This window comes from Melampsora larici-populina (assembly GCF_000204055.1).
Source record: "Melampsora larici-populina 98AG31 unplaced genomic scaffold MELLAscaffold_19, whole genome shotgun sequence".
In the NCBI taxonomy this organism is placed as follows: Eukaryota; Fungi; Basidiomycota; class Pucciniomycetes; order Pucciniales; family Melampsoraceae; genus Melampsora; species Melampsora laricis-populina.
Genome location: NW_006768783.1, coordinates 943653 through 962590, shown reverse-complemented (window position 1 = coordinate 962590; position 18938 = coordinate 943653). Strand labels below are relative to the sequence as shown.

The following is an 18938-nucleotide window of genomic DNA, read 5'->3' as shown; positions in this document are numbered from 1 at the left end:
AACTGAAATAGAACATAATGACAATGCCTGATATCACAATTTACTAATAATGCCTGGAGCATGTGACAACATAGAAGAATTATCAACTAATAAAAAATGAAAAATGAAGGTATTCAATAACATATAACATACATAGTTTTCACTAATTAGACAATCACATAAAAATAAAAATAAAAAATGAAAAATGAAAATAAGAGGGAAAAGTCACATAACAGAAAGACTAATAATACATTCATTCATAAGAGAAACACATTGAATCATGATTTGATGATGAATAAGATGAAGTAGAGGTTCTTGATGTAATAATCTTTTGATGAAGATGAGACTTAGGGAAAGGACTTACTTCAACCATCAGATCTTCTCTTTTAATCCTAGATTGTTCATCTAGAAAACTATCTGATGGGAGGAGGGATTCTTGTGTAGGCCTACTTTCACCTTCCAATGCTCTTCTTATTCCCATGGGGATAAGCATTGTGAGTATGTGATAGCACACACACTGGATTCAACAATGCCACAACATAGCACTCTCTGAATTTCCATGATAAGTGTTGGGGGAATCACTGCATACATCTTGATAGCGCCATAGAGCTGAGGGTGTGTTCACTTAAGCAATTTCTGTTGATAAATCACATTTGGCAAAATTTAAAGTGTCTATTTGGTGGTGCATGTTTCATTTTTGCATTAAAAAATTTACAGAATGTGATTTCTGGTCAGAAATTCCTCACCAAATTCCCATCTTCAATTCCCATTTGCTTGAGGTTTGCTGACAAAATTGTCCAAGCTTTGTGAACATCTGCAGCCTGTCAGTGGGTTTTGGGTGCAAGGAGCTCATCTAGGTTCATCCAGCTCTTACATCAGTCAGCACATCAGCAGAGAACCTTGGAGAATTCAAATGATGGATCATGATGTGCACCCCAAATTGAAAATGTGGTGAAGTGAACTGCCTCCAGAAACCCTATAAAGGTCAGCGCTTTCAGCAGCAGTAAATCTAGCTTTACCCCATGACATATTATCTTCAAACACCCTCCCTTTATATGTTTCCAAACTCTTGCATCATGTTGGCACAAGTCTTCCCAGTTGTTGTCTTTGCCCTGCGGGTATCATCATCAAATTTGGTCAAAGCTACTACCAATGGTCAAGTATTCCAGTGCACCATTTATGCCCGGGTTAACACTAGAAAACCTGGTAAGTCTTGTTTCAGTGATATGATCAGTGATTGGTGTTATGATTTCAAGACTGTTCACTAATCACATCCCATACAATTTAGGTTGTAACAAGCTTTATACCTACACTGCTCAATGCACTGGTCAAAGAAACTTAATACTCAAAACTCTTCACATGAGAGCAAGACAGGTTCACATCAGTCTTGGAATCAGCCACAAAACACTGTTATTTGGTTAGCCATGATACCCACTTCTTGGGAAAGCTCAAGGTGGGTGCTTCAGCCAACCCAATAGTGCCTAAAGTGATCTGCAACATTGGCTATAGATGCCACACCACCACAGCTACTAGTAAGTTCACTTTTCAAATAATTCCCACCAAAGATACTACCTGATCATAATGAGGCTTACTTGATTTTTCTTGATCTGGTTTCAAAGCCTGTGTTACCACAAATGGCAGTCACAGTTAGTTGCGGCGGGGCTCTGGTAGCAGAAACTCACCACAGTAAGATTCCATTATTTGTGATAGGAATACAAGTAGCTTCAAATGCTCAAGATTTTGTCAATGTTGACATTAACATGATTTTTCTCTAGCTTGTTACAACTGTGTTGTACCCAAACCACCAAACTAAGTTAGCATGCAGCTTGCTGAGCTACATGGTGATTTGATCATGATTTTTTCCCTTTTTCTTATTGTGCTTGTCAGACATTGTGTCATTGTAGTACCAGTAGCTTGTTGCAACACTTTTGAAGTTTAGGTAGCTTTGTTGTTACTCTGAGGCCGTCTGAGAGCGTTTAAACCCATTCTACCTACATTATACCAACCTTTCGAATTGTGCTTGGGGCCAGTGGAATAAACTGGCGTAGCTTTTTTTCCGTGAGTGCTTGAGTGACATGCAGCTCAGCCCCTGGAAAAATCATCAACAAAATGTGGATTGCAATACTTCATTGAAAGTTCTTCGTGATATTAAGAGCTGTTGTGAGTTTTTGGTTAGGGGTTTAATCTTTCAATCAATTTTTGATTTTTCAGAAAAGTCAAAAACTTCAAAATTTAAAATGCAATTTACAACTTCAAAAAACTTGATGCAAAAAAAACAAACTATTTTACATTTCAATAAAAAGATCATTGTTCATTCAAAAAATCAAAACAAAAAATTCTAGTCATCTGTTTTTTTTTCTTCATTTGCTTCATTTTAAATAGAAAAAGAAAGAAGAAAAAAATTTAATGAGAGAGAGAGAACGAGAAAAGAATCAAGAAGAGATATGGTGATGTTTGGATGTATGAGAAGAGCCTCTATTTTCAAGTTACCATAGAATGATGTTGAAATCAGCAAAAAAGGAAAAAAAAATGATCGAAAAAATCTAAATAGCCTTCTTTAGAAGAGTAAAGACCGATTTTTTTGCTTGATTGATTGATTTTAAGCTAAAGCTTCATTTACCATCTTTCTCCATTTTCTTTGTAATTCGATACATTCTAAAAACACTTTAAATTTCACATCTAATAATTTTTTCTCTTTAGAGTTTACCTCAAGATTAGGTTTAACAGTTGAACCAGGTCTAGACATCTCAACCTGTTCACCAAGGGGAAAAAGTCATTACTATATCAGAAACGAGACCAGATTTTCTTTTTGTGAGTAGTTTCCTTCTGAAACGTACCATGATTTCCCAAAGTTTATCTTTCATTTCATGGCTCATTTTTTCAGCTTTAACTTGATTATCAATGATTTGATTTGATTTATATCGTTCATCTTGGGTTGTTACATAAGCTGCTTTGCCTAACATAGCTGATCCTAGTACGACTGAAGCAGAATGTGATGCAGGTAATTGGATTGGTACATCACAAACATTAGCTAAAAGTCAAATCAAAAACCAAAACCATCAGTTCTTTAAGATCTTTACAAAAATGATAATAAGAAAGGATTCGATATCTAACCCAAAAGTTCCATCAAGATGGGATTCTTAACTAATCCACCAGACATAAAGATCGAACGAATTTGATGACCTTTTTGATTCATTTCAACCATAATCTGTTTGGTTTGTAATGCAATAGCTTCACAAGTAATTAAATATCTTAAAGCTAAATCATTTAAAGATTTATCCAAGGTTAATCCAATTAACATTCCTTTCATTGAAGGATCTGCTAATGGTGATCGATTTCCATGTAAATCAGGGTACCTATAAAAATCAATGAACCATTTTTTGTAAGATTTCGATCAAATTTAAATCAATTTAAATCAATAAACTCACAAATAATAATCTTTTGTAAGATAAGTCAAAAATGGAGCTTTTTTCTCTTCACATAAACTTTTGAGTAAATTATTTAAAACCACAAAATGATTTAAACCTTGTTCTTTTGCCAATGATTTTAATTTTTCTACTGCTGGATGAGTCTAGAAAAATGAAATTACATAGTTTGTTCATCAACAAAAATAAGAAAGTGAATGATGAAAGAAATGAAACGAAATGTAGAATAATTACTGACGTCTATGATAAAGTCGAGTAATTGACCTGTAGATGATTGACCACCTTCATTCATCCAATCTTTAAAAAACCCCAACCCAAAAGAATCAATCATTGAACATGCTTTCAAAATACAGACGTTCATACAAAAAAGACAGAAAAAAAACTCACAACCAGGAAAGATAGCATGTAAATAAGGACCCCAAACACCAGGAACGAAAACCGGTAAATGAGATTGAACGATATGACAAGTAGAAGTACCAGCAATAGCACAAAGTCTAGATTCCGAGTCTTTCAAACTTGACTCTTTTTCTCCTTCCATCTTAGCCGCAACAGTACCAATCCAACCTGCATAAGCATCAATCACACCTGATCCAACTGGTGTATTTGGTAATAAACCTAATTCTTCAGCTGCTTTTTGACTTAAACCTTGTCCGATTGGTTGACCTGCTGTTAAGATCAATCCGTTTTTTCCTGGTATACCTCCTACTTGTTCAAAATCATTTTCTGCCTATTTATTAACAAAAAAGATATAAAAATTATTGAGTTGTTGATTTTTCGATCAGATTTTTAGTTTTTTTCCTCCAAAGACTTACAATTTCGGATAAACCGATTTTTTTGAAAAATTCTGAACTCCACCCTTCACTTCCTTCAACCCCTGGAGGAACATAAGAACATTTACCTTTACAAAAGAAAATAGAAAACCGTAAAAAAGACGGACCGATCAAAAAAAAACGAGTTACCAAAGAAAAGAAGAAGTAGAAAGACTTACAAGCTAAAGAACAATTACTACGAGCCAAAGAACCAGTAGCTTTAAAAGTTAAAAAATCAGGTAAATCAAAAAACATCAAACTTTTAAAAGTTTCAGATTTCAAATGATTCTTTAACCAAAGGATTTTAGGAATTTCCATTTCTAAACTCATCGTACCACCCACATATTTCAATAAATTCATACCAGTTGAATTGATCAAGTCGGTTTCTTTCTTAGCTCTATGATCTGCCCATAAAATGATATTTCTTGGATGAGTAGATGGATTTGAATGAATTGAAATTGGATTTCCTGATTTATCTGATACTGCTAATGAACAAGTTGCATCAAATCCGATTCCTTTTACTTTTGATTTATCTATACCTGATTCTCTTAAACAATCTTTACATGCTTTTGAAATCGAATTCCAAACTAAAACACAATCCAAAAGGAATCAGCATCACCCTTTGATCAAATTGAATGATTGAATTTTGATTGAAATCATACGACTTACTTTCATCAGTTGATTGTTCAAAGATATCATGATTTGTTTCATCTCTATAAGTAGTAGTAGGATAACTTGATTCAGCCAAGATTTCACCTGAAGATGAAACCAATGCAGCTCTTGCTGAACCTGTTCCTACGTCTACTCCAATATAATATTCTTCTACTTGAGTTGACATGCTATCTATGTATGTATTTTGTTGAGTTTTGTTTTATTTTGGTAAAATGTGATCGGTCTGATGACGTTTTAAGGTCAACTGCTCGAGTCTAGTGAGATGTGGAGAGGTGTGGGGTAACTGTATGTTCATGTATGATTACGTAATGTAGGTACCCCAATCAAATTTCTCTAAATTTCAATTCACTTCTCATATGTACATAACCCGTAGCAGCAGTGTAGGAGAAAAGAGCATGGCATGGATGCCAGAAGTATTCCGTCAGCAAAGGCCCAAGCCTGGCTTTGGCTTTGGGGAATATCCAGCTGATTGCATTGTTGGCTCAATGTCAGGCCATCTGGTTGATTGGTTCAAGCAATTTGAGAGCCATCCATTTGAACTTTGAAGTCACCCTAAGAAAAGTATGAACAGCATGAAAAGAAGTCAGTTCCATGCATGGGTAAGCTTTCAACTTGGATGTGAAGAGAAATGACTGGAAAATAAGAAATGTTAAGCTCACCACATGACTTGCATTAATTATGTTCTGCTTCTATTTGACCCAAGTAACTGACTGACAGAAGTCTTCATGAGACTCCTTCGAGTTATCTAAAGCTTGGGATGGGTTGACTTTGTTGAAAACTTCCATGTAAGCAGCAATAAACCCTTTTTTCTGTGAAACTAAAAATTCAACCACTTGTTATACCAACAAGTCCCATTTGTGACACATCAGATCATCCAAATTGATTTGTTGAAGGATCATGTTGAAATGAGCCTGATAGCAGTAGACATCAAGTCCCAACATCCAGGTAAGTTAAAATGGGATCCAGCAATTTATTCACATGTGGTGAGTAAATTGATGTTGCAGAAGAATTGGTGTATGATGTCTGATAGGAGATCACCAGAGTAGACCCAGCTGTTTTGGTCACCACATACCAGCTGCTTGGCCATCCATTTGGACTGGAACATATTGTGGACATTTGTATGTGAGAGAGACACTGATATTAATCAAAGTCCATTGCTAAAGTGGAGAAGTTAGTAAGTAAATGGATCAATGACAAATTTGTAAACACCAGGTAGATAACAATAAATGGTGGGGGTGATGGTCTGCCCAGCCCCAACCTGGCCAACCTTCAAAGAGCAAAGACATCAGTATTGTCAGATATCAGAATACAACTAAGAAACCTATTTCCAAAGATAAAATTTGGAATTACTTTCAAAACCAACATAGCTACCTACCTGTGGGTTCTTTGGCACCTCTTCCACAAGCTCCTGCATTGCCAACACATCAGCCTTCTTGGCAACTGGCCAGACATGGTTGTGGATACCTGAGTGGCAGAAGAAATCCCATCAGATCAAAATATATTCTTTATATCCACTTAGAAATTAGATCATGTACATTGGCTCTAAAAGTGGTTTCCACCACACTTTTCAACAGGGCAAGATGTCTAAAAGTATCAACCTCAAAAATCAGTCATTGTTCAACATACAAGTAAAAGATGCACAGTACATGTATATGAAGCAAGAATCAAAATCACTTACTCAAATATCAATCCAGCTGGTTTTCCTTCAGCATCAGACGTGAGTGTTGGTGCAACATAATCTCAACTTTTATTGTCACACTCAGGAACCCCTACTACTAGACATGAATACCAGGTAATCTTTCTTGAGACTGATTCATCCTTTGCACCACAGGACTTCTGGGTGTGAGGATTATTGCCACTAGTCAGGACCAAGGTCTTGAACCTCTTCACGTTCTGCTTGGGTCTCTTATGTTTTGGTTTTTTTGATCTAGCAATGGAGATGAGTGGAGTGGACAAGGATCAGAAGGTAACAACAATTAAGGGGACTATCAATAAATTCTAAAGAGCTGGCAGCTTCATCTTTAGACATGATAGAAGAAGGACATGAAGGAGTATTGGTAGAGTAGAGTGGATTTGATTTGTTTGATGGAAAGTATATGTATAGGAATGATTGAAAGAAGAGATTTGATGGAAGGAGTAGAATTGAAGAATTCAAGAAATTGATAGGTTTGATATGTAATTGTGAGAAATCACATAAAAGTTGATATATTCAATCTATTCAATAGACCAAGCTAACAACAAGAAAATCCTGAATGTACAGTTAAGATTGACCTGCTGAGGAAGTGATAACAGATCTTGCAAATGCAATACGACAAGCTGGTTGGGGGGTTTCATTGAGGGCACAAGCAGGATGACCTCTGTTCCCCTGCTTAGTCAGAGAGGTTTCACTTTGAATAGGTTGTCTGAGAACAATGAGAAGAGTCAAGATACTTCAAAGTGTATCAAATAAGTGCCAAACAAGATAAGGACAAGTGTTTTGAGTCTTTCATTGTTGGTCATGATGAGGACAGAGACCAGCAATGACATGGGAAAGAGGGTTGGAGATAAGCTCCTTTGAGACATTGCAAGGGGAAATCATTGGTGGTGGAGTTGGTCAGATGAAGTAGGCTGAGGTGGTGTTCTTGGCTACAGCCTCAGGAGGTTGTGAATTGTGATTGGACACCAATTGGAACCTTTGGCAAGATATCTATTGCTGATTGTTGCCAATCAGATGGGCTGCAAATCCAAACTCAACTGGGGATCTTAAAAATACATTTGAAAGCTTTGACATCCATCTATGACTGTAAAGTAGATCTTCACCCTTTGTGATTTCCTTTTTTTGTAAATATACAAACCGACGAAAAAGTAAACAAAAGAAAAGAATGTACTCAGTATAAAAAGTGTTAAATAAAGTATAAAAGAAAACAAAACCCTTGATGTATGTGTGTGTGTTTTTCCATCACCATTTTTTTCCAAACCAAAAAAGAGTGAATAAATCATCGGACCAAAAAGAAAACCAAACCCCGAACCGTACCAAAAGAAAAAAATAAAAAAATAATCTAAATGATCATATGGTAATTGAGCAAAAGAAATTCAAAAAAAAACCCAATCCATCAATCAACACATCAAAATAAAAAAAAAGGAAACAAGTGTATATTTTTATATCAAAGAACCAAACAACCAAAAAAAAAATGAAAAACACAAGGTATTCTATCCTATCTATCTATCTATCTATATATATGTTGATTGATTTATAAACCATAATTTCAAAATGAACAGTAAGATATATATAAACCAAAAAAAAAGATGAACAAGATATATACCATTCCTACTATTCCTACTATTCCTACTACACCAAAAACCAAAACAAAAGAAAACCAAAACCCAATCCAACTTTTCAAGCTTTTCCCAACCCATTTCGTTTCCAATCCAACAATTCCAAATTCCAAATTCCAAACCCTCAAACCATTTCAATCCGTTCTTGTTCTTGTTCTTGTGATGAAGACTGATGATCAACCAATCCATTTCCAAGGTTCCTTCTTTCACCCAAAACTCTAATCCGATACAAACAAGTAAACTCCGAATTTCCATGATTCGACAAAACCTTCAAGACCACTAAACCAGTTTCAAATTGATCATCTTCTTCCTCTGATGGATAATTCATTTGAAACCTTTGAATAGAATTAACCTTTGAATCAAAGATATCAAACGTTCCATTCCCCAACGTTCTCCAAACCTTTCTCACCTCATCATAGCCCAAAACCTCAAATTCTCTTAAAGCAGAATCCAACTCATAAGCCAAACTAAACTGAACATGTTCAATGACGATTTCTTTAACCACAATCTTTCGTGCCAAAGCGATTCCAATCTGTCCTAGATTCCCATTCATCGGCCAACACTTTCCGATCGATCGATCAGGTTCAAGTACAGTGGATGGACCTCTTGCGATCACTAAGTTTCCTCTTCCTATTAAAGAAGATAAAGTAGATTTAATGAATCCTTTAGGTTTGATATCAAATGTAGCAGAAGTTAAATCAGGTATGATCCTAGCACCTCCAGAAAAAAGTGCATAATCAGGTTGATTGATCCCTCCATCGGTTAATGAAAATCTTAAGATAGATTGTGAAATGATTTGATTTAATTCATCAGTCTCTTCCATCGAATTCAAAAAGTTCTTTCCATCTCCTACTCTTCCGGTTCCGCTTGGTTGGTTTCCAATCTCTTTAGATATCCAATTTCTTAATTTCTCATCTCTTTCCATCAAACTCTTTTCCACTTTTTCTCGACTCACATAAAGACTTTCTAAATAATTCATCAATCTAGAATCTAATTTCCATTCACCAGTGACAGGATCCATGAGAATGCCATTCAAACCTTCCTGATTGACTGAATTAGATTGATCATTCAAAGCTTGTTGGATTCGATCTTCAATTCCAATAATCTCTTTATTCAAACCAGCCAAAGATTTCTCTAATCGACCAATCGAAACGGCTCCTAAACTGACTTGTTTACGTACTTCTGAAAAACTGGTATCAATTTTAATCAATTTGCCTTCATGACTTTCTCTTACAGCTTCAATCATTCGGATTTGATCTTCGATTGATAATTCAATCGATCCGATCCTTTGAAACATTTCAATTCTTGTTTCTGAAATCGATGTACTTAATGAATTAGTAATCGATTCAGTTCCCATTGAGATTTTAGATAAAGTGCTTTCTAAATTCGTTAATCTAGACACTAATTCTTCTATATTTTCAATCGGTTTTTCGGGTTTTATAAATACATTGGGTGATGATCGTTTTCGAGAAAAGAATGACATTGGTAAATCTCCTACTCGAATCGAATCTATTAATTGAACCAAATTCATCATTCATCCATTAGCATCTTTATTCAAAACAGAAACATAGCAAAAGAAAAAGCTTAGAAAAGAGTATAAACTTAACTGATCATTAAAGCTAAAAGGAAAATCAATAAAGCCGATTTCAAATAAAAAGAACCAGAGTATTTCGAAAGTTTAGAAACTTGACGTAAAACTTTAGACCCAACCAAAGTACCAAATCCAGCCTGTCTAGAACTTTTTCTAATAGGTGAAGAAGGAGGAGGAGAAGAAAGTCTAGTTTCATCTAATTCTTCAATAGGTGTGATTGGATTCAGATGATTCGAAGGTTTGTTGATAGGTAATTTACGTAGTTTAGGTTGAGGTTGTGATTGAAGTTTAGAAGTTGCAACGATTTGTTCAAGTTCGATTAAACCCGAATCAGAACGTTGATAAGAATCCGAATGATGACTATTACTTTGACTACGTCTCATTAGATCAGATGAACGGTTTTGAGAATCTTCTAAAGATACCGAGTTTTCCATCTCTTGAGAAGCTTCATCATGAGCTGGTTGATGATGATGATTGGCTCGTTCTTCTGCTTCTAAAGCTTTTACAATCCGTTCTTCTTCTTCATATTCATAACTTTCAACTCCAGTTCCAAGGGTGAATCGACTATCATCAGTAGTACCCATGGTATGATCTTCTTCATTTGGGATTCTAGACGTTTCTGGACTATCTGGATGTTCGAGATAAAATGTAGCAGTCGGTGGTTTAGATACAATTGAACTTTGATCATCTGTTCTATTACCATCTGATGTACCTCTATTACTAACAGTACGTCTTCTAGTAGATTGATTTAATGTACTTTGATGACTTTCGGTTTCAGATCCTATATTACTTGTTCCATTTCTAGGTGTTTTTGGATTGGGTGCTTTTCTTTTACGTGCTGGTTTACTATTCGAATCTAAAAAGAAATCAAAAAAAGTAAGAGAAAAGTAATTGATTAGAAAATAGTACGCGATTTAGAAAGACTAAACGCTTTGAAACTTACTATCAAATGTGGTTGGAGGTTTAATCGAACGACGTCCACGAGTTAAAGCGATTCCTTCTCCACCTTCTTCTTCACTATCAGTTTCACTATCTCGTTGATGAGTAGTCGTCCTTCTACGTTTTTTATTAGTTTGTTTCGAATTAGAAGTAATAGTTTGATTAGCCACCGCAGCAGCAGCTTTCTTTTCCCGTTTATCACGTTTATCTGCAATTCCTTCACCTGCTTCACTATCACTTGTAGCACTATCACCCGGTTTATATTTGTAACTAGGATCCAATGATCTTCTACTCTTTCTACGTTTCTTAATCTGATTTTGTTGATTCAAACTTGAAGGAGAGATAGGTGGAGGTGATGGATCTTGAGGTCTTGGTTGATTTAGCGATTGTGATGGGGTTTGATTGATTGATAAAGCTTCATTTGCTCTTGCTGCCCAACGAGCTCTTTCGAATGCAGATGCAATCATGACAGATGTAGTATTAGATGAATTAGTTGGAATAGGTTGTGGTGTACGAGTTTCAGTTGGTTGATCGGTTGTGGTTGTTGGGTTTGATTGAGTATTGGTGTTACGACGATGATGAGTTGAAGATTGATCTGATAGTTCTGAAACTGTTGGTGCTGCCCCATAAGCATAAGAATGTGGTATAGTAGAATGAGCAAGATTTGAAGGTCTAGGTAAACGTGGGTTTAGTTTGTTGGTTTGACGAAGAATGAGAGATGCTGAAGGTAGTGTTTGTTGTTGTTGTTGTTTTGATTGAGGTAATTGAGGAGGAGATGAAGGAGTTGGAGGAGGTATCAGATCAGAAGAGTTTGATGGATTTGACATTGGATGGTTTTGATTTGATGATTTTGAATGTTGATTGATTAAGAGTTGATGAGTGAATGATTTGAAAGATTGACGACGTGATTTAATCGGTGTCTCGTTTGTGAACATTAAAAAGTAAAATAAGACTGTTGATGATGATGATGATAGCTTAGAGTGTGAGTGTGAAGTGTGAGAGTGAGTGATTTTGAGTTTTTACCTTTTTCGATTTGGAAAGTTTCGAATTTGGAAATCAGAACAAAGACCTCTCACTAAATGCGTACAAAGACCCTTTCTTGAAAACCCGATAAAGGTAAAAACCAAATCAACACATTACAACTCACTTTACATACACCAATTCCAATCAACTCATCAAGAACAATCAAATCTCCTTTCTTAATTTCAAGACTCACAAAACCTATCCAAACATTCTTGTTATCCACATACTTCGAGATAGTACTAAGAAATTATAGGTGGAATCTATCTACAATCTTCAAAAGAACCTAACAAGCAAGGATAGATTTGGTGAAACACTTCAAAGTGATCATCAAGCCTTTAATCAATGAGTCCATGAAAGATACAACTGGTTCAATAAGTACAACCAAGCAGAGAGACAAGTGAATAGAGATCACTTCCAAAATTTCTGAACCTTTATGGTCAAATATGATGACAAAGCAAAAGGAAACTGTATCTCAAATACATCATCATAAAGAAAGGGCTATCTACTTCAGTCCCATTACAATGTCTCTTGCAAGGAACCAGTAGTCCATCAGTACACTACAGCTATCAATACAAAACAAACTTGCAAGGTATTTTGATCTGAGTCTTCTGCATCATCTCTGGGTAGTGTATGTGATTCAATCAAGGTTCTTGCACATATGGGAGCTTTCATATTGGTTTGTTCACCATACTTTTCCAATTATCATCAATTGATCATCATAAGCTTGGAAACTGGATTCATGAGTTGGGTCTAAATATCTACAAGGAGCTATGATCATTTTTTGAGGCAAGTCCAAGGAGTACTTTTCAAAGAAAACCCCTGGGTTTGCCTTGCACACTTTTCTCACACTCAACACACTTCACAAAAACATCAATACAATCCCTGGAAAACAGAAAAAAAAACATTTCTATAGATCTATTGCTCTCTTCTGCTTCTGAATCTCCTCAAGCTTGATCTCCCAACCTCACTCTGTCTTCCTCCCCTTGAAAATCTCTTCCACTACTATAAATCCCAAAGTTAGACAACAATTGATCATTTGAATACTTTGGTAAGACTGATCTTGTTTCTCTAACCACTATGGGGTGGTTTTGATAAAGATTCTATAGGAGTGCTGAGAGGTTCTAATATCCCAAAGTACAATTTTGTGTGTTTCTGAAGAGTTTGTTTAGTTGTGGGATTGGATTTGAGTTGATCAAGTGGGATTAGTAATCTTTTTCATTAATTCACACTTTCATTTACCACTCTTGTTTTTGGGTAGCTTGATTTGGTTTTATAATGTGTGTTGGTAACCTCTGATGAAATGATTGTTTGCATGAAAAACTTTCATTTGATTGATGGATTATTATCCTTCCAGAAACAATCATTGAATTTGATTTATATTTTTTGTGGTACAAAAACTATTTGTTGATAAACATTTCTTCACATTTGATTTTTAATATGGTTTGGTTTGTTTGTTTGGGTTTTAGGAATATAGGTTAAATAGCAAAGAAATTTAAACCTAGTTTACCTTCTTTGTGTTTTTGAATCATGAAGGTTTCCATTTTTTTTTTGATAAGAAATCGAATTTTCTACATACAATATATTTGTTTGAATTTCTGAGAGTGATAAAGTCAGATATAATGCTGAGAAGCAAAGAGTAAGGAGACACTCACTATCCAGGTTGTTCAACCTCAAAGTTGGCCATATCACTCCCCATGCTGCGACTTCCACCACTCTTAACCTTATTCTTTGCGTCCTCTAGATAAGAAGATGATTCAACTCGGTTGACTATGTTGCGCAGAACATCTGCATTTTGCTCAATCCGGCTGTAGAACCAACAGGTTGAGTGAGTCAATTTTTTATGGTAATTTATCGATTTATATATTGAAATTGAGATTACCAACTTTTCTAAGGTGTCAAAATCAATGATGGTTGGCCAACCTTTGGCAACACCCAGTGGAATAGTCTCGCATTCGGCCTGATGCAAGTGACAGAACTCAGCCGTCTGCGAGAACTGCGGGGAGTGAGGAGAACTTCACATCTATTAGTTTGTTATTTTCGAGTAGCTTACAAAACAATTCGCTTACGTGCAAGGGTCCTCGACTTTTGTTTAGCATTTGCAAGAGAGTCTGCTTCATGTCAAGTAGCTTTTGCGAGGGTTTGCCAGGGAGCAGATCATCACAAAACGGACACTCATTGTCTTCTTCGCATTGATTGTCGGTATCGGAACCAGATGATGAATCATCAGGTTCCAGCTTGATTTCTGATTCAGTTTCCGATTCGGTTTCTGAGTCTTCCTCCTGCACAAAGGGTTTGGACATTCTAGAAGGGATTTTTGATGTTGCAGTACGTGATCGTGAGCTACTAGATGGGATCACAGAGTTGTTCGATTGTGATTGGGTCAGACGTTGAGGGCAGGTGGTGATTCGGTGGTTTGGTGATTTACAACCACTACACTTTTGAACTCGGATCTTCTTGTGGTTCTCTTCCAATTCAAGATTTGATTTCCATCGCCCCTGAGGCAAAGGTGGCTCGCTACGCTTCGCAAAGCTTTTTCAAGGCTTTGCGGCTGCGCGGCGATCTCATGTACAAGCATAAGTGGAAAACTTCTGCGGCCGCTAACAAAGGGCCACGGAATCGGTCAGCGAAGCGTCAGCGACGTTTCTGAAGCTTGAAAAGCTGAAAAAAAACGGTCGGCGAGAAGGCAAAAAATTGTATTACGGGACGCTACATCTTAGATACAAACATTGGCTGTCACAGTGATCAGATCGATCAAAAAGGGAAGAAGCATATGGCATAAATGGCATAAGGTGAAAAAGAAAGAAGGGCATACATAGGGGTAAAGACTGAAATAACAACTAGAACTTGAAGTAAATATTGAGATCAAAGGCAAGAAGTCGATCGCAATAAGTCGATCACTTATTGCCTTGCTTTCTTGAGACATAATCAACAACCTTTCGAACCTTGCTGAAGGAAGAAGGTAGAGGGACACCTTGTCGAGACAGCATTTGAGCACCGACCGTTGTTTTGATTGATCGGGGTCGCATAGAGGCCCGGTTGGCTGAAAAAACCTGGCCAGCTGCGTGAAGAGGCGTTCTCCAGGTGCGGAAGTGGCAATTGTGCTAAGATAATCCATAGCTAACGATGCCAATACAGGGTACTTGCCCTCATGAGTCTGTGGGTAGTCAAACAAAACGAGGTCAGCTATGAACAGTCATGAGAGAATAGAATTATTACATACACTCCACCAATCAAGAGTGATTCTTGGATCCATTAGCTTGTCCACATCATCAGAGCTCACAGGGTCTAAGCCTTGGATGTACCGATCCAATTCACCTAGATCGTTTGCAGTGTTGGCGTTTTTGTAGAGCTGGAAGACCTTGGGTACCTTATGTTTGACTGAGTTTGGGGAGACTACAGTGACTTTGTCGTTGATGGAAGTTTTGGAGTTGATCTCTTGCTGACGCTGCTCGAATCGTGAGCGAAGCAAATCCTCCGCGTGTGTTGTCATCACATCGTCTTTTCCAAAGGTCAGAGAAAAGAAGCCAAGGCGAAAACTGGGATGGAAGATTGTTGCTAGTACTAGGGAGTCACAGGCCAAAGCCTCATCCATGTAAATGGTGGTTCGTCGAGACATTTCATAGATCATCGGGTAAATTGGGTCGTCGTCCACGAGTGAATCAAGCCGTTCGGTAAGTGATTTCATCAACTCAGCATACTTGTATAGTACCATTGATCCAGTAGGGGCATCAGCCTCCATTCTCTTACACAAGGCTCGCAAGGGCTGTTTGGTATTTGATTATCAGCATGAAAGTCAAATTACATCAAAGTGAGATAGAAAACGACCCACGATCAATTCCTGGATGACTTCCTGGAGAGCTTCCCAATCGCCCACTGAGAAGACAAGTTCTTGAAAGTAGCCACGTTTGCCTGCATTCTTTCGAGGATGGTGTTTCTTCGCGTGAACCTTTGCGAGATCTTCTTTCATCATCTCATCGATGATCTTCAAGATAAATCATAAAACAAACAAGTTAAGGTCAGTTTTAAGTCCAACATACCCCCGAGGCAAACATGACACTTACATCACGTGCAGCATACATACGCTCCCATCAATCGAGATCGATGTTCCATCTAATGCCATACTCGGCTAAGAGGGCAAGGAGAGCTGGTTGTCCATCATCTTGCCGCTTCTTGTTCAAAGCTGTGCGGCGTCGATTGAAGTCCTCTCGCCACGCAGCGGATCGAGGCAGCTTCTTGTTGACGATGTTGAGCTGAAAAAGTCACACTCAATCAGTAAAGTATTTGTTAATGATGACACTGCAAATATAATGTGTTTCTCCGCGGTGAAAAATGATTACATTTAATTCAAAAAATGATTAAAAGTGCATTAAATCTACATTAAATCTGCATTTTTCTGCATTAAATCTGCATTATTAATCATTTTGTGCATTAAGTGCAATCATTTTTCACTTTGGAGAAACACATTATATTTGCAGTGTGAATAACTCATGAACACTTAGAGCACCCACTATGGTGGGAGTGTTTTATCGTAAAGTTTGCGTTCCTGAGCGCGAAGTTTGATCATGCGTGTTTTACCAAAGTTGGTAACCGCGTGAAATCCACTATGGGATGATTTATCGTCTGCTTTCCCTAGTTCCTACGATAAATCAAGTCGTAGGCTTGCGTAAATCTGAGCACACGAAGTGCAAGACTTGACGCAGCCGTACGGACCGCAGGTCTAAAACAGGTCCATAGTGGACATGTTGGTATTTTAGCGTTAGGGTAACGCTAAATCACCGAGTTAACGCAACCATAGTGGGTGCTCTTACGTTCCTGATCAAACAAGCCATGCGAGTACGAGGCATGCCTTTCTTGGCACGAGTAAATGATTCTTGAGGCGGTTCCGGATCCTCGACATGCTCGTTCTCATCACCACTCTCGGGTAAGTCGTCCTAAACTTTGTTGTCTTCATCTGAATCTTGAAGGTTGCCAATATCATGCTGATCATTCTCATCCTCGGAATCATCATTTAAAGGTTCATTCTTATCAAAGTCAATCATGATTGCTTCATCTTCTTCTGCAACACTTTCCATCACGTTGATGTTGGGAAAGCTGGCTAAGTTTGCAGGTCGGTGTCGTTTGGGTGAGATTCCGAGGGCATCCAACCCGGCATGAACAATCAGGCCAGTCTTATGGCAGATACAAAAGATATGCATGGTTTTCGGGTTCCAGTGAGAGCTGGGGTCATGTTCAATGAATTGTCTTTGAAGCTCGGATGCCAAAGTCTTGTTGTTGGATCCTGAATCTGACGCCATCGCTATCATGTAATAATTGCAAAAAGATAGTTAGAATCAAAGCAAAGAAATAATGAACGAAATAATACTTATCTTTTTACAAAGGTTGTGCTTCTTCAGCACTTTGGCTACAGGGGCTGCAAGCCATTCACCTCGGTGATGCCATGCAACCAGTTTCAAACAAAGGTGGCGTATCACAAAGTTCCAGTCTTTGTCCACGAAAGCGACTAAGGCCCCAATAAACGCATGTCGGTTGCGAGAAACCGTCCACACATCTTGAATTAAAGTGAACATCCCAGGGAGGGTCTAACCGATTCGAAATAAGATGAAATCAAAAACATAAAATCAATACGTTTTCACATCAATACGACGGACAAAGTCAAGAATATAAAATTAATAAAGTAACTCACCTTAAGCTCCGCAACTAAATTGTCCTGAAGGCCAACATAGAGACGCTTGGCTTCATCTGCCGACCATTTTTGTTTGTAAAGTTTGATACCGGGTCGAAGGTATGTAAGAACTGCCCGTAACATTGGATGTTCGATTATGGTCCATGGGAGACTGTTATTGACTTGCCATAAGGCTATCATTTGATTAACCACGAGGTTATCAAATTCAGGAACAGGAAGGAGAAAATTATCAAGCGAGTGGGTATGACTATCACGGATCTGGCTGGCCAGTTGATCGGCTTGAGTGGGAGGAAGATGGGCGCCTGCTAAGATCGCATCTCTTCGACGAGGACAACCGGCTTTGTTTTTACCGGACTGGCTAGATCCGTCGCGGTGGACACGAAGGTTGGATTTTGAAGTCCCGCTGATGCGGACCTCCTTTTGACACCACTTACATTTGAGTGTCAAGGGAGGTGCCAAAGGATCCTGAAAGTTTATCACATATAAAGACATCATTAGCATGCGGTAAGAATAGAAGTGATAAAAAAGACTTACATCATGTGGGCGACGGAAGGGTGCACCAAAGAACAGAATAGGTGGATTGTATTCGATCGCATCTGCTTCACCTTGACCAATGGTCTTGGCCCCGCGATTCCGCTTGCGTACACGCTGGTTGTCTTCATCAGAGTCTTGATCAAGGTCAGGATTTGCCCCAGCAGCAGCAGCCAAGACCTACACAAAGTGGTAAGAACAATACACACCATTAGCATCAAACTTAATAATGATATGAAAGAATCTAATGAAACGACTCACCAACTCAGCCTGAGCCTCCTTGCTTCGGCCAGTCTGAGCACTAGATTTTGACTTTGAAGACTTGGACTTGGCTTGGCTTGACCTCGTCCCCGATTGAGATTGACGACCGCAGGCAGGAGCGATCTTTTGTATGTTAGTACTAATGATCTCAGGCACGTCTGATTTGTTTTTGGTTTTGATGTCGGGAAGGGTTTCTGATTCAGATTGAGAACGGACTTGCTTTCGATTGGTGACTTGTTTGGTGGTCAAAGAATTACGAGGTCTGATCAAGAAGGTAAAAGATGAGCTGGGTAGTGACTGTCGACTGTCGGAAGGGGGACAGATCATCCCACTGGCTTGTCGTGCAGGAGTAGTAACACGTCCAGATCGGCGTGGGGCGCTGTCATCGGTTTCATATCCGGAGGTTGATCGTAAAGTGCTTTGGACAGGCATCTCGAGGGTGCGATCACTTGATTTGATTCTTGATGGAGGGATAAGGAAGAATTATTGGATTAAAGGGATAAGGAAGAAGAATATTGATTAGAAGGATAATATTAAAGAACAGAATCAGTAAAGGTAATTGAAGTTGATAAGATCTTATTACTTCTATGTACTTGTATTACTAATTGATTTAAAAAAACTCACTCGATGTCCAAAGACCGGCTTTTGATTGTGTCGCTCAACCATCCAGAGTCCAAATCGCCATTCGAAAATCCTTGCTGACAAAATAC

The 18938-nt window shown here is 37.9% G+C and overlaps 4 protein-coding genes across 4 annotated transcripts; 1 reads left to right on the top strand and 3 right to left on the bottom strand.

Moving 5' to 3' along the window:
• Window positions 1–1001: 1001 nt before the first annotated feature.
• Window positions 1002–1918, top strand: MELLADRAFT_106730 (uncharacterized protein; the record flags this gene model as incomplete). The annotated part of the gene is made up of 6 exons (XM_007410251.1): window positions 1002–1185; window positions 1268–1396; window positions 1489–1511; window positions 1599–1625; window positions 1755–1792; window positions 1867–1918. 6 exons carry the CDS (start codon window positions 1002–1004, stop codon window positions 1916–1918), a joined length of 453 nt encoding a protein of 150 aa, XP_007410313.1.
• A 236-nt stretch (window positions 1919–2154) lies between these two features.
• Window positions 2155–5145, bottom strand: MELLADRAFT_116536 (uncharacterized protein; the record flags this gene model as incomplete). Its single annotated transcript, XM_007410197.1, has 9 exons — window positions 2155–2731; window positions 2817–3010; window positions 3094–3335; window positions 3408–3550; window positions 3643–3701; window positions 3792–4131; window positions 4217–4302; window positions 4393–4800; window positions 4883–5145. The coding sequence occupies 9 exons, from the start codon at window positions 5049–5051 to the stop codon at window positions 2579–2581; spliced, it is 1794 nt and encodes a 597-aa protein (XP_007410259.1).
• A 3179-nt stretch (window positions 5146–8324) lies between these two features.
• MELLADRAFT_36137 (uncharacterized protein) lies at window positions 8325–9023 on the bottom strand (the record flags this gene model as incomplete). The annotated part of the gene is made up of 1 exon (XM_007410196.1): window positions 8325–9023. The coding sequence occupies one exon, from the start codon at window positions 9021–9023 to the stop codon at window positions 8325–8327; it is 699 nt and encodes a 232-aa protein (XP_007410258.1).
• Window positions 9024–9802: 779 nt separating this feature from the next.
• On the bottom strand, window positions 9803–11557 carry MELLADRAFT_63381 (uncharacterized protein; the record flags this gene model as incomplete). The annotated part of the gene is made up of 2 exons (XM_007410195.1): window positions 9803–10647; window positions 10735–11557. 2 exons carry the CDS (start codon window positions 11555–11557, stop codon window positions 9803–9805), a joined length of 1668 nt encoding a protein of 555 aa, XP_007410257.1.
• Between the last annotated feature and the right edge of the window lie 7381 nt (window positions 11558–18938).